This window comes from Phyllobates terribilis, unplaced genomic scaffold (genome assembly GCF_046119375.1).
Source record: "Phyllobates terribilis strain yellow unplaced genomic scaffold, ASM4611937v1 Scaffold_2__4_contigs__length_985480577, whole genome shotgun sequence".
Classification (NCBI taxonomy): domain Eukaryota; kingdom Metazoa; phylum Chordata; class Amphibia; order Anura; family Dendrobatidae; genus Phyllobates; species Phyllobates terribilis.
Window position 1 is genome coordinate 443,867,714 of NW_027362762.1, and position 15,519 is coordinate 443,883,232.

Genomic DNA, 15,519 nt, shown 5'->3' on the forward strand with positions numbered 1-15,519 from the left:
TTATGCTCTTATTTAAATTTTGCACCTGCGTCATCCTAGCTGCGGGCAGCGCTTGTGCAGATTGATCTCCTGCCAGTCTTCAGGAAAATGGCTCCATGTGCAGATTAAGATCTCGGCTCATTGACGAGCTGTGATCTCAATCTGTGCATGCGCAGTCACCATTTTACTGAAGAACACCGGAGGTCAAACGTTGCATGCGCCGCTACCGGCGCCATTTTACTAAATCCATTGTGAGATCCATCTGTGCAAGTGTCGTCCACGGCTAGGACGGCACAGGCACAACATTTCAATAAAGAAAAAGGATAAAAGACACCAGTGGCAGAGGAGTGGCTGTGACAAAGTCAAAGACCCTACCCACAGTCCCACCCCAATGCGCGGAGGCCATCACTAATGATGATTTTAAAACAACCAGGCTGCGGATTTCTTCACTGGATCTATGTAATAAATCAGTATGCCAGCGCCATTATGGGCATACCTTCAGTTTAATATGCATAACCCTGATGACAGGTTCTCTAAGCGTGGTAGAATTACAACCCATCTACTATGTAAATTAACCCAATTCCTATATGTCCCCAGGAGTCACACATTGATGCACAGGCCATCAATGAATGTCCCAGAAAACCCTCCAAAAAAAAAAAATTCTGCTGGTAAATGTACAAAATATGAATGGTTTTACTGAAAATGTAGACTGTTACATTATAAAATCAGAAATTAGAATAACATCCAATCCAGTAATAGGATAGAGGAGCCACATGAAGATTAAATGCCCAGATACTTCATAAAGACATTGCCAGTAAACAAATCTAAATGGCAGCCAGAAGACCGGCTGAGACATACGCCACAAGACCACCGATGGTGTACGGTGTTATCTGGCACCTAATATGTCATCCTACATGCTGGCAGAAAATTCTTTAAAGGGGTTTTCTGGACTTGAGCTCCATTCCTGCAGTCAGTCATTCCTATGAAATTCTGTTCAGGCCTTGCTATGGCAAGTGAGCCTGGTCAATCAAATACGAAGGAGGTGGCAAGACATGTTAATTCAGGGGGCGCTTGGCCATGCCAATGGTGCACCTAGCAACCTAATTTGCATATTAAATTACAATGGCTGTTTCTGAACAGGAAAGGCAATGATGACTACACTAAAAGGTATGCTTTTTTAGGGTGTAAGTTCCATATATGACCATGTGCTTAGTTTCATTTGTGTCTTGGAATCTAGACTTGCTTTTAGAACGTGATTACCTGAAACATATGTGAATGTACACTTTTAAATTGTTAAAAAATAAAAACTATTAAAAAAAAAAATTATGTTGTAGCCCAAAATACATGTATTTAAATGCCCCCAAAAGGTATCCATATCTTTTAAAAGGAATCAGTCAGCAGGTTTTTGACAACTAATCTGAGAGTGGCATAATGTAGAGACATATACCCTGATTCCAGTGATGTGTCAGATACTAATCTGCTTGCTGCAGTTTGGATAATATCATTGATTTATCAGAAGGAGATTATCACTATAGGACTAGTAAACCAGCTGCCATGTAGTTCTCAATATTCGTGAGCTCTGTAAATCCCCACCCCCAATACTGATTGGCAGCTTTCTGCCTATGCAGTGTAAACAGCTGTCAATCAGTGTTGTGGGCGGGGGTTATACAGAGCTCCTCATTCAGAGAACTGGTAGATTTGCAGCAGAGAAAACAATTTTATATAAAAAAAAAAAAATACAACACATAGTCCAGTAAGTGACATCTCTGGAATCAGGGTCTCTGTCTCTACATCATGGTGCTCTTAGATGAGGTAGCAAAACCCTGGTGACAGATTCCCTTTTAGGTCCTTTAAAATGACCACATCTCACAAATGCTCGAACGGATTGAGATCAGTATGGGAACGGACCAGTGTGCAGCAAACTGCAATGCAGGGATAATCAGAGTTATTCACTTCACTGTCAGTGGTTTTAATGCTATGGCATTCGGGAGCATGAGCTGGACTTCTACTTTAAGCTACATCCTGTAAGAAGATTAATGCCTGGTGTAAAGTGTATGAACAATAGAACACAATGTGACAGCTACATGATCCTGTGTAGGGCACAACACTATGAACAATAAGAAATGGCCCGGCGTGTCCCCTTAATATTTCTTCCGAACACCATACGGAGTACATTTTCCTCTGCTGTGCTCCATATGAAGCACTATTTTTATCCATGATGCCGCGTTGTACCGTCATACCCAGAGCTGTCACTCAGCCGATAATCACCATGCACAGTACACACTGTGCTCATCTGTATGCTGACAGCTCCTCTCTGTGTGTGAGCAAAATGCAACACGCATAAAAGGGGAAGTCTGTGGCTTTTATTACCACATATTAACTTCACCTTCAACCCATTTACTTTCTGATTAGCGCAGTTTAAGCAGAAAGTTTAAATTAGAGACACCTGGCTCCAGAATACAGCCTGGCATCCCGTCAAAAAGCAGACTTTTCCGGGTGAGGCCGCACACAGGCATGAAATTTGGCATTGCATTTTGGCCTTTTAATACAAGGACAACTCAAGTCTGTCAGGACGGGAGCAACTAGTACAGAGCTAAATAACATTCAACCCCTTGTACACAATCTGTTTGCATCAAGGGTCGTCTTGGGCTTCTCTGAAAAAAATCTATACAAAGCTAAATTACACTTCAATCTGACCTAATGAATTTCTGCTAAAGTTACTAGAAATCTGTCAGCACAAAAGGACTGTTCAAACCAAGCACAGGTGCTTGATGCAGCCTTGACAAGGACACACAGTTCACTTATCCACTTATTTGTTTTGGATCTTGCTCTCCTCTTTTTTGGTTGACAGATCTGGCTTTATAGGAGGACAGAGGAAAATGGAAAACAAGTAAGTGGGAAGGTGCACTGAACTGCTCAATCACTACTAGGGTGCACCGAGCACCTGTGCTTGGTCTGAACAGTCATTTTGTGCCGACAGACTTCCTTTTAATTAACGCACACTGTGATTGTAGTCAATCCCTTACTCCCTATTCACACCACTGGAATATTTTGGGCACAGATAGAAAACCACGTCATGAAGTCATGACCAAAAACTCACCAAAATCTAGCCTGTCTTTTTGGTTTCTCTGGAGCAGTCCCAGCAACAAGTCGGATAGATAAGCAGAGGTTTCTCCAGGAATGCTGTAATGATACATAATAGAAAACGTCAGCTGCAACTAAAATGCTATAGGAAGGTAAATGAGACACTCTGTGGACACATTAGTCCAAACTGGGCTTGCTGCTCACAGAACATTAGTATTAATACAATTGGTTGGAGATTCAGAGCTGTCCTGATCACTAGTCCATTTCTGACACTTTCCACTACTCTTGTTCTAGTGGAAAACATCATCAGGTTGGACCAGATACTGTGCCAGTTCATCACCATGGCACGCCTGGTTGATTAAAGGGGCTATCGGGGGCCATTTTATTTTTTTTCCTTTTGGGCTAAAAACAGACAGACAAGCAGGTAGCTGCTAACTACCTGCCTGTTCGGCTCGCCGATGTCTCAGAGCGATCACAAACCGCTCCTGCAGGTGATTCTGCTGCTTCACGTCAACAGAGCAGCTCTTCCTATTTCGGGCTGCTGTCGACAAGGCGTGATTGCTGACGTGTTGACTAACAGGCAGCTCCCCGCAGTTATGCTGCGGGGAACCGGATGTCAATCAGCATGACAGCGAAAGCGACGCTCCGTAAACAGAGCAAAGCCGGAAGGGAAAAGAGCAGCTGCTCTGTCGCTGTGAAGTCATCAGAAGACATAGAATTACCAGGCGGGCAGTCCGTGACCGCTCTGAGCTGGCAGAGATTGGCACAAGGCACAAAAGACATGTAGTTGGCAACTCTCTACCTGTAAATTCTTAGGCCCACAAGAGAAAAATAAAATAGTCCCGCATAACCCCTTTAATGTGGTAATTTGCAATGGAAAAGTCGCAATACGATTACGAAATCCCCCGTAATGTCTGAAATATTAAAATGTGACAGTACCTTGGAACTAGGTTCTTATTCTTTTCATAAAACAGTCTCAGATCTTGAGGGCTATTTGCCTGTCATAAAGAATAGGTAGACTTCATATATCTATGCAGTTAAACAAGAATAGCCAATTAAGCTGCATAAAAGGGCATTAAATGAACAAGCAGTCCAATATGCCATGTGAGCTTACATAGCGTGACTGTATGATGTAACCCACAGAAATATTATATTATAAATATTATAGCTTGTGCAAATATTTTAAAGGAAGTCTTTCAACATAAACTTACAGTATAAATTAAGCCCATTGTCTTGTGGGGGGACATAACCCCTATAAAAATGGCAGAATAGTGTTCTAATTGCTGCTTCCTTTCTGCAGAAACTGATGTTTAATTGCACATGCTAATTAGAACACCAGAGGTGCGATTTTTATAGGGGGCATCTATATCCCCTGGAAGGCTTTGTGCTTCGGATCTACTGTCACTTTGGGCTAACAGATTTGCTTCTACACCACTTTCACGTCAGTATTTTGGATCAGTATATGCAAGTCAAAACCAGGAGTTGCGCCAATTTTTGTACTTTAAAACTATCCCCCGAATGTTTCCAGAATAGCCTGACTCCTACTGAATGCCTTTATTATACTGGAAGGCGAGGCAGTCATGACCTTTGTGAAAAAGTATTTGGCAGAGGAGTTTCATCAATCTAGTAATATGCGTTGTGAAGTTTGACAAATCTATGAAAGCAGAAATTAGACTAAATTTTAGTGGAAATGATATAGAAATGGAATAGAAAATGATACGGCTGGGAACAGGGGGAATAATTTAGCATAAAACCCTATGACAAATCATAGTAAATGCAAGATATATGGGCTTAGCAATGGAGTGGCAGAGTTTAAAGACTATGAACATATATCCTTCTGTATTCAATGGTAGATACCAGCATGTCATGTAAATGCAGAGACTTCATATCAAAGGTGCATTCTTATTAATAGTAAATATCACTTTGTGGTATCAAGAGGATGCCAAGAACTGCAAATCAAACTTATTATACCCTATAACTAAAACCACAGACGGCAAATTATTATCTACTGACAATAAATCTAGCTGTATTAAAGATTGTGGTTACCTGAAAAGGTGGCTTGCCAACCAGACACTGATAAATCACCGTCCCTATGCTCCACAGGTCCGCCTTTGCATCATAATGTTGAGACATAATAACTTCTGGAGCCTAAAAAGTAAATCAATGGACTGTTATCTGGGAAATGTAGCAATATATTTACAGACACAGCAAATATGATGAAATATGGGTAAAATAGAATAATATTTGTATCTTTAAAGGGAACCTGTCATGTGAAAAAAAGCTATTAATCTGCAATATGAAGTTAATCTGCAGGTTAATAGCGTTCTGACACCGTGTGACGCCTGCACTTAGACCCCCGCTGCCGGGAGGAAATTAAGTTTATTCCCCCCTCTGGCATCGTTCGGGTATGCGCCATTGGGGTGGTGCGGGCATGGCTTCAGTTACCGCTCTGTGTATAGAGCGCAGCAGCTGTGACCGCTCCCCTGGCACTGACTGACAGCAGGATCAGTATTAGAGCTGGCTGTCATTCACTGCAGATGGTGCGGTTACAGTTGCTGCGCTCTATACACTGAGCGGTGACTGAAACTGAGTCAGCGCTGCCCCCTATGACTGAAACATGAATGCAACCGGGAGGAATGAAGCTCAGATTAACCCCATATCTGCAGGTTAATAGCATTTTTTCTCGTCACAGGTTCCCTTTAAAAACTCCTATGGGCTTGTTACACACCAAACTGCTATTGCAATAGTCTAATAAGGTGTCAAAGAACATACAGTAAAAAGTCTAAAAAGATGTGGCTGAATTACACAAGTTTGGCCTCTCACAACCCCAGAGAAATTAGAGGTTTACCAAGGGTGTCGAAAGTCTCCATTAGTTAATTACCACTACTTGATCTCTGCAAGCAGTGTGGTATTACATGTTACTGTGCAGGTTAATGCGATCGACCGTATACAGATCAATTTAATTTGCTAGCCATTTTCTGCAGTAGCCTATAAACAGGGGCTCTGATAAGAGGGCACTCCAAGATCTCATATGTATGACAACACATTTAATCCAAAGTAAGAACATTTAAATATTCTGGACTACTAAAAAGTCATAGAAACATATACAAAAAGCTACTATAGATATGAATGTTGAATACCATTAACATTGTTAAAAAAAAGATACTAAATTAACCCAAAAGTTAGTACAGTGCAGCAGTCCTCCCCTTACTAGATAACCACCAGCTGCAAACAGGAGCACATGCTCTGAGCGGGAAGAGTTCGGCGCAGGGCGGAACATGCAGGTAATTAGCAACTACCTGCTGGGAAAGTTCTTGGACCCATAGCTAAAAAAAAAAACCCCTCAAAATCCAAGATAACCCCATTTAAGCATCATATTCCAAATATTACAGTGTAACATTCATCTTATTAAACTTCTGAAACGTCAGAAGGTGTTGTGTATGGCGGGTCTGTGTCCTGAGAACGCCATCCGCTGCTAGAACAAAAGACAAGAAGCAATCCTTAACAGGATTCTGGGAATTCAGACAGGACTCGTGTGTGAACTCTGCCATTATCACAAGACTGACAGGTGACAGTGAGTCACAAAGCTCACACTGCGCTCTCTGAGCAAATACTGCAGGACACAATATCTCTGATACACAATAAATGAAGGAACTAATTATTAATATGGAGTGGTGACTGTGTATAGTACTTATGGAGGTGTCAATGTATAAAAGTGGATCGGTCACCAGATTTCACAATACAGACTGGATATATTATTAAGTAGATATTTCAGACCAGATAAGGTTGGTGTACTGACTTTAAAAATTCATGTCAATCGATGTAGAATCTTTTGTGAAAGCTTAGCTCTAACTAAAATGCTCATTTTCATTAGAGAATTATACTGACATGGATTTCCAAAGAATGTACACCAGCCCCATCAGGTCTAAGAAATCAATTTAATAATGTGCGCAGTTTGTAATGTGAAATCTGGTGACAGATCTGCTTTAAGTCTATTTAGTCCATAGTAAAGTTTGTCCTTCCCGCAAATATCAGAATAAAATCCATATACTTTCATCTAGAGCAGACCTGGGCAAAGTGCAGCTATCCTCAGGATGCAGACAGCAGTGAATATAATGGTGGAGTAGGGGCCACCGACGCCTTCATCCATCATCCAGCGTGTAAAACAGACGCGATGATGCTACTACATAGTGTCTGCTGTGCGGTGATCAGTGCACACAGCAAAGCCTGGAGCACAGCGCCGGGGGAACAATATCGGGGTACGCTTTTTGTTTTTTTCATATATGTGTGAATGTGTGTATATAGGATGGCTATATAAGGGCTCATACTGTATATAGGGGCTCATACTATATATAGGGGGGCTGTAAGGTAGATCGTACTGCATATAGGGGACTGTTTTGGCTCATACTGTATATGGAGGGCTATGTGGGGCTCATGCTGTACAAAGGGGTCTGTGTACGGGCTCATACGATATATAGGGGGGCTGTGTGCGGGCTCATACGATATATATAGGGGGGCTGTGTAGACCAGCAGCCCGTGTCCCCTATGTCCTAGCTCTTTCCTTGCACAAAGTGGAAGAGTGATTTCACTTCTTATTCCTATACACGGTGCAGGGAGTATAACTCCTGTCTAACTTTGGACAATGCAACGATGGCTTTTCAACTGGATCCTGTTCACACTGACTTAACATAAACACAGTTTTTTTCTGCTAGTTACTCTGCAGTGGACAGAGGTCTGGCTCTGAGAAGAGTGACCGGGCGTGTGTGCATCAGCTCATTGGAGGGACATGCAAACTGCCATACATACTACACACCAGGTGGCGCTATACTAGTAAAGGTCATACCTTCCCTGGATGTTTTATCAAACATCATGTAAGTTGAAAATGTGATTAGTTTTTTATGATCTATACAATAAATAGGACTTAACGGTGAGACAACCCTTTTAGTTACGGTAAATAATTCATGGTACTATTTCTGCAACACATTTTTGTATTCTATGCAAATGGAAGAATATGATGGCCTTTCATAAAATTAAATGGGTTTCCCACGAACAAAAGTATATTTTAATCAATACGATATATAGGGGGACTGTGTGCGGGCTCATACAATATATAGGGGGGCTGTGTGCGGGCTCATGGTATATAGAAGGGGTGTCAGCATACTTAACTGTGCTCAATATTAAAGTGATATAATTAATATTAATATAAAATAATTCTAAATATATTCATATTAATATTGAGTAGAGTTAATTTCAGCCCATTGGTTTGGCCCTCCACCACAGGCAAGGTCTTTCATATGGCCCTTTGGGAAAATTAATTGCCCACCATTGATCCAGAGGCTTTTAAAGTGTACACTGGCATACACATTAGGTAAAAGTCATCTGAACCAGCTAATTTCATAGTCCTCTTTTGATTACTGTATACGGGGGTCTTCTGACCCTTCCCTGATGACAGATGTCATAAAAAAAAAAAAAAAAAAGAAAAATTGGCTATACTGGATCGTTTAACAAGACTAATTCAGCTGTTAACCATCTCCAATTGAAAAAGACATGCGTGCTCAGGGGAGCGTCCATGTTTATGGTAAAGTGAGGAGTAATAGCCATCGTTCAAATGATATCTTAATTATATGGCAAGCTATGCAGGGAAATGACAGGTGAGAAAATGGCAGCCTGTAACATATAATTAAGTCTGGGGGCTGCAGGAGACAATGGTTCAGGTTACATTCCAGGGTCTTTTCATGGTATGTGCCTGTAGAAACTAGATGTTTGTGTCTCTCTGGTTAACAGGTCTATAAGCGTTATAAGAAGCATGTCCATATAGTTACACATATTGACCAGTGTAACATCCCAGCTTGTTGACGAGCACTCTGTGAGCAACGTAACTTTTACAAGATTTTCGAGGCTTCTGGAAACTTAAGGGATTGTATAAAAAAAAAAATGAAAAATCAACTTATCCCCTTATCCATAAGATGGGGAATAACTTTCTTATCACTAAGGGTCCGACTTCTGAGACCCCGAGATTGGGGCTCTGGTACTGTTCTGAACGGAGTGGAGATACGCATGCTCGGCCCTGTTCCCACAGACAATGAATGGGGCAGAAGAAGTGCATGTGCAGCTCCGCTCCATTCAAGATGGGGCTTCAGAGACCTGTTCTCAGGGTACCAGAGCACCAATCTAGAGATCCCTGGGGATCCCAGCAGCTGGACCCCTAGTGATTAGCAAGTTATCCCCTATCCTTTAGATGGGGAATAATTTCATCTTTTGGGTATAACCCATTAATACTAGGCATGAAATTCAACTGTGAAAATAAAGTCCTTACTCTGCAGAGTTTATTTCAGCGATTTGTAACTAGTAAAGTGGCACCTTTTAAGCAAATATGAGTATAAGCATGTTTGACTACGGTTTTAAAGGCAAATGTTCATTATTGTCATATTCAAAATTAGGAAAAATTCTACTGACCATGTACATTGGTGATCCACATAATGTGGCAGCCATCATGTTACTCTGTAAATAACGTGCAAAGCCAAAGTCCGCTAGAACAGAGAAAAAGAAAAAAAAAGTGCATGAGAATCCACATAAACCACCAACATAAACAAAAAAGGCAATTGTTTCAAGGGAAGTAAAGCTCACAGTGAAAGTGATACATTAATGGAACCTCTACACCATACATGTCAAACTCTGGCCCATGGGCCACATCTGGTCCGCAGGGTGGTTTTAGTTGGCCCGCGAAACCAGAACCACCACCCTTATGTGGGCCCATTATTCTGTTTGGAGGACTAGGTGAGGCCCATTATTCTGTTTGGAGGACTATGTGAGGCCCAATATTCTGTTTGGAGGACTATGTGAGGCCCCTTATTCTGTATGGAGGACTATGTGAGGCCCATTATTCTGTATGGAGGACTGTGTGGGGCCCATAATTCTGTATGGAGGACTGTGTGGGGCCCCTTATTCTGTATGGAGGACTATGTGAGGCCCATTATTCTGTATGGAGGACTATGTGAGGCCCCTTATTCTGTATGGAGGACTATGTGGGGCCCCTTATTCTGTATGGAGGACTATGTGGGGCCCATTATTCTGTATGGAGGCCAATGTGAGGCCCATTATTCTGTATGGAGGACTATGTGGGGCCCCTTATTCTGTATACTGGTTGGCTCGCGATTTTGTCTAAGTTTTTAATTTTGGCCCTCTCTGTGTTCGAGTGTGACATCCCTGCTCTACACCAATAGTGACCCAATACAGTAAATAAATGTGTAGGTGAAGGCTGCTAAACACGAGCATGCGAAGGCACATATGAACAGTGTCTGGCTATTCATATATACAATGTACACATATGCCCGAGCTCGCTGTATTTGTTTATGTGTAATCTCATTTGGAACAGGCTATAATCTACTTTCTAATTGCTTTTTACAGCATTGCAATCATTGTCCCCAATGTCCTAGAAATAACCATCAGGAAGCTATAATGTGTGACTACTTTACATATCCCATGTAGTTTTCTTTAGAATTTGCCATTTTTAAGCATTAAAAACTAGGAAAAAATGTACTGGACTGCAGCATAATGCCAAATGTAAATCACAATCACTGGTAATTACCCAGCATGGCAAAGAACTGCCAATTCTTCTTCACAACAAATGCCTGCGATCATTATAACCAGCGAGCTCTTTCCTTGCACAAAGTGGAAGAGTGATTTCACTTCTTATTCCTATACACTGTGCAGGGAGTATAACTCCTGTCTAACTTTGGACAATGCAACGATGGCTTTTCAACTGGATCCTGTTCACACTGACTTAACATAAACACATAGTTTTTTTCTGCTAGTTACTCTGCAGTGGACAGAGGTCTGGCTCTGAGAAGAGTGACCGGGCGTGTGTGCATCAGCTCATTGGAGGGACATGCAAACTGCCATACATACTACACACCAGGTGGCGCTATACTAGTAAAGGTCATACCTTCCCTGGATGTTTTATCAAACATCATGTAAGTTGAAAATGTGATTAGTTTTTTATGATCTATACAATAAATAGGACTTAACGGTGAGACAACCCTTTTAGTTACGGTAAATAATTCATGGTACTATTTCTGCAACACATTTTTGTATTCCATGCAAATGGAAGAATATGATGGCCTTTCATAAAATTAAATGGGTTTTCCCACGAACAAAAGTATATTTTAATCAATAGATCTTGGAATAATAATATCTTCCACAATTGGATGTGATAAATAAAATGTTCCTGTGCTGAGATAATCTTATAAATGTGCCCCTGCTGTGTACTGTGTAATGGCTGTGTCTGACTGTATAGGAACATGGTCTGATCATACCACATCTCCTGGGCAGGGGAGGAAGCAGAAGAATATACAGACATTACAGCATGGGATCACAGCTGATCCTTTCTGTGAGGTAAAACAAGCTTTTAAAAACAGGCAGGGAAATGTTTTGTATATGATTGTTTTTATTTTCTATGGGGCCCTGACATGATTAAGCAGGGTGGACACCCACTTTAAAGTCACTCTGAATTAATGTAATGTTACCAAAATGAATTTTAGGGTTGATGGTGACTTTAAAAGTAACTTTAAAACATGCTAGTTAAATACAGATTTCAATAATTACTTACCAATCTTTATCCGGATGCCACTAAAAGTTGACTTCTTCCGACTAGCATAAGAGAGAAGTATATTTTGCGGCTTCAGGTCCCTGTGGATAATGCCCTTGCTATGTAGCACCCGCATTGCAGCTGCAATCTGTTGCAGAAAGACCCGTATGGTGTCTTCACTCAAGGTTCCTTTGGCTGCATTGTAAAATAATGGAAAAATATGTGATTAAAGCCAACATAAAACCTTATTTATGGAGCGATCACATTAGGAAGATTTAGAATTTTTAGCCTATGGTACCTTTAATCTACATTATTATTATTACTTATTTTTAGAGAAACATTGATTCCATGCTGCTGTACATGTGAAAAGGAATTACATAGAAAATACAAATATAAATTACAATGAAAAACTAAAATTGGCAGATTTGCACAGGAGGGGAGAGGGCCCTGCCCTCGCTGACTTATAGTCTACAGGATAATGGCATTAACTGTACAAGGGTTTAGCTTCCACTGGGTATTTAAAAAAATGATTAATAAAAAAAGCCATGTATTGGGCAAGCTGAAGTTAAATACCTAGTAATTAGAGTAGTGAATCAATTTGCAGGACCCTAGTCTAGCTGTGACGTCCGTACTCTGTGGGCGCCGCACAGGAGCCCTGTGAACCCAGGTCTACCTGCCCGAATACCAGAAACCTCTTCTGAGCGGTAGGCCCAGTGTGAAGTTATCATTGTGGTGAGATGCATCCATGTTGTGCCAGGTCTACCAAACAGAAGCGGTACCAGGGATTCCAGCAGCTAGGATGCGGTTCACTTGCCTCCGATTCACTCATCTCTACCAATAAGCCTTACATTTTATCTACTCCTCCTTTTCTAACATACCATGCAACCAAATTAGTAAGACAAAAAAAAAATAAAACACAAAAACACAATGCACCCCAACAAAATAAAATACAAAAAAGTGTCTTAACTAATACATTATGTAACAGGACACAACAAAATGGAAAATCCCGATAGATTTGGGTCACATTATCTCCGGATCAATCTCCGGGGATGTGACTGGCTTTACTAGATGTGAGTAGACCATTGTGGCAGACTAGAGAAGTGACTTTTTTTTTTTACTTTAAAAGTATGTCTCCTGTGCCCTTTCAGAAGACGGCTATGCCACTCATGTCTCGGGCACCTCTTTGATTTTCCCTGAGGAAAAGAGGATGTCTCTGTGCTTCCAGAATTGTTGACTTCTTTCATGCAGCATTAGCCTGACACTGCTGCTGCCAGCGAGCGCCAAGCCCTGTGTGTAGCTGGGTTATGTAAGGACAGCCTGTTGGCTCCGCATTCATATTGCAACCAGAGCTCACATCCAGAACCATGAACAAAACAAAAACGAATTAATAAAAACACAGGCACAAACGTCTTCCGACAAGTACTCGATTTTGAAGGAGGCTGTGAATATTTTACCATGTGTGGGTACAGAGTGTTCAATGTTATGAAATGACAACACCAATAGGTTACCACTTTCCAGAGCTATTAAAATATTCAGAAACACCAAATTTGGCCTCATTCTACTGTGACAAGGAATGCAAATGGGTCAAACTGTGGGCACCTGACCCTCGCTTCTCAAGGGATTCGGCCACTGCACATGGGTGGAGAATGAATGTAAAGGTTGGGAACAATAATTTATCATTTCAGATTTTTTTTTTCCTATATACGGTCTTTCATCAGATTATATAGCCAGAAGCATTCTATGTCCCCGATTCAGTAGTGTCTCTGCACATTTTTTCTAGCGTAAAAATGGTTCAAATAATGACTACTGTTGGTGCATTTATTCATTATTTAAAGTGTTATTCCCAAAATCATAATGTGGTCTTATATAGCCACAAATTAATAAATCTTTAAATGAACATTATTATATTTCTTCATTGATAAATCTGTCCCGTTTTACACATATCACCCCCTATGGATACCCATCCAGGCCCTATTTACCTAAGAGTTGCCATTCGATCCATCCTGATGTAGATCCACTGATCCTGGTCGAGCATGTGCTGTGAAGTCTCTCTGAAACTGGCTTTCAATATAGCTTTCTTGTCCTTCCACCATTGACAGTGTTTCCTACCTTTCCAACACAATATGCTTCTGTGCACTATAAGCTCCAGTACACAACTCTACCGGAATGATTTTTTCTTCTGCCATCTAAATCAACACAGGTACATGTGTATTATATCACTGACCTGTCAGCTAGTTTCCATCAGAGCTCAACTGTCCAGCACTCTGCTCTACTCTACTAGGGAGCTTGAAATAACTAGGCACAGCAGAGTTTAGATGAGCAAGGCTGTGCGGTGTTTGATGCCTGCTGCAGACAGACTAATGATGAGGATAATCTTCTGCTCAACAAAGGAGTATCTGCAGTTCAGCTTCAGCAAAGGTGATCTGTTAGCAGAAAGCATCAAACACAGCTTAGCAATGCTTGTCTCAGCCCTGCTACAAATAGCTGTTTTAATCCTTGAAGTTGAGGCACAGCGGAGTTCAGGACAGTCGAGCTCTACTGGAAACTAGTTAAGAGATCAGTGATGTAACACATGTAGCTGTGTGGATATAAATGGCAGAAGGTAAAATCCTTCAGGCAAAGTCATGTACGGGACCAAACACAGAAGAATTGACCAAGATGAAAACAGGCACATAGGTATAAGAAAGACTCTTCATTTTGGGATTAGTCTGTATACTAACAAGAACTGTGCATTTACTTGGCTTTGTGAAGTATAAGGTTGTTGTGTGAATAACCCTTTAATTTGCACCATTTAAGCTAATTGTAGTTATCCTAACTTGCTTGTGTCTGTTTTGTTCTACACTGTGGGTGTGGTTTACTTTATCCAAATTCTTAATTCATCATTTGCAACTTTTCAAAATATGGCATTTTTTTTTTCAGCAACTGTACACCAGTACACAAATGGAGTAAAGCATATCCATTTAATTTTATTTTTGAGCAGCTGAAGACAAACATGTGACACTTTAAAGGATCAGGTCAGTTTTTGCTCTAAAAAAGGTAAAAGACAAAACAAGAGGATATTTGATTTTTTTGCAATATTCATCAACCCACGTAAATTTAGTAGAAAAAGCAGCAATGAATACCACAAATCATAAAAGAAAAGTCACGTAGAGAAAAATGTATATGTTGAATCAATGTTGTTTTTCATTGTCTAGACTAAAAGAAAACCATGGAGCAAAGTTTCTTATAACTTCTCATGATAAAAACACAAGTAGAATGCCTGTCGGTATATGCCAAGGCTGACTTCATGCTTTGTCAGCAGTAGAAGCCCTTTTTTCACATTTTGATTTAATCTCTAATATCTCTGTACTTTCCTTTGTCTATTTTTTGGCCAAAAACAAGATTGTATGAAATCAGAGGGGGAGGGGGAAAAGAATTTGTCTCGATGTTGATCCAATACATATGCTGTATTTGATACGACAGGCCAATCATCTAATGAACATGGGGGCCACTCACTGTTGTAGGAAAGAAGGATTGGGCTTGGTGACACATCAATCCATTTGTTCTCCTGGTGGATAAGATGCCTTCAGGGGTGTCTGACAGCAGTATATACTCCCCTCTCTAATGAAAACACAAAGCTCATGGCAAACTTGAGAGAGATGGCTGTCAGAAGGAGCTATCTAAGATGGATGGACAACTTTAGGTTTTTTTTTCCAGCAAATTGGAAAGGTGCGTTGGCATTGGGGTCTTAGGGACAACAGGCAAAATTTTATAGGAAAAGCACAGATTTGTTATAGCAAAATATAATTACATACTGTTCCTCCACAGTTAATTTGTGGCCTAGGCATATTGAGAGACAAGTCTGTTGAATTTAGGGTCGCATCCAAAAT

At 40.8% G+C, this 15,519-nt stretch overlaps 1 protein-coding gene across 3 annotated transcripts in view; it reads right to left on the reverse strand.

The window, feature by feature from the left end:
* Positions 1-15,519, reverse strand: part of ULK2 (unc-51 like autophagy activating kinase 2) — a 112,054-nt gene that overhangs the window by 47,928 nt on the left and 48,607 nt on the right. For all 3 annotated transcript variants that reach the window (XM_073665471.1, XM_073665470.1, XM_073665472.1), the window contains 5 exons: positions 11,672-11,845; positions 9,520-9,593; positions 5,110-5,211; positions 4,003-4,061; positions 3,080-3,162 (listed from right to left, as the gene is read on the reverse strand). In XM_073665471.1, the coding sequence (XP_073521572.1) occupies positions 3,080-3,162; positions 4,003-4,061; positions 5,110-5,211; positions 9,520-9,593; positions 11,672-11,845 (492 nt within the window). The remainder of the gene's footprint in view (positions 1-3,079; positions 3,163-4,002; positions 4,062-5,109; positions 5,212-9,519; positions 9,594-11,671; positions 11,846-15,519) is intronic.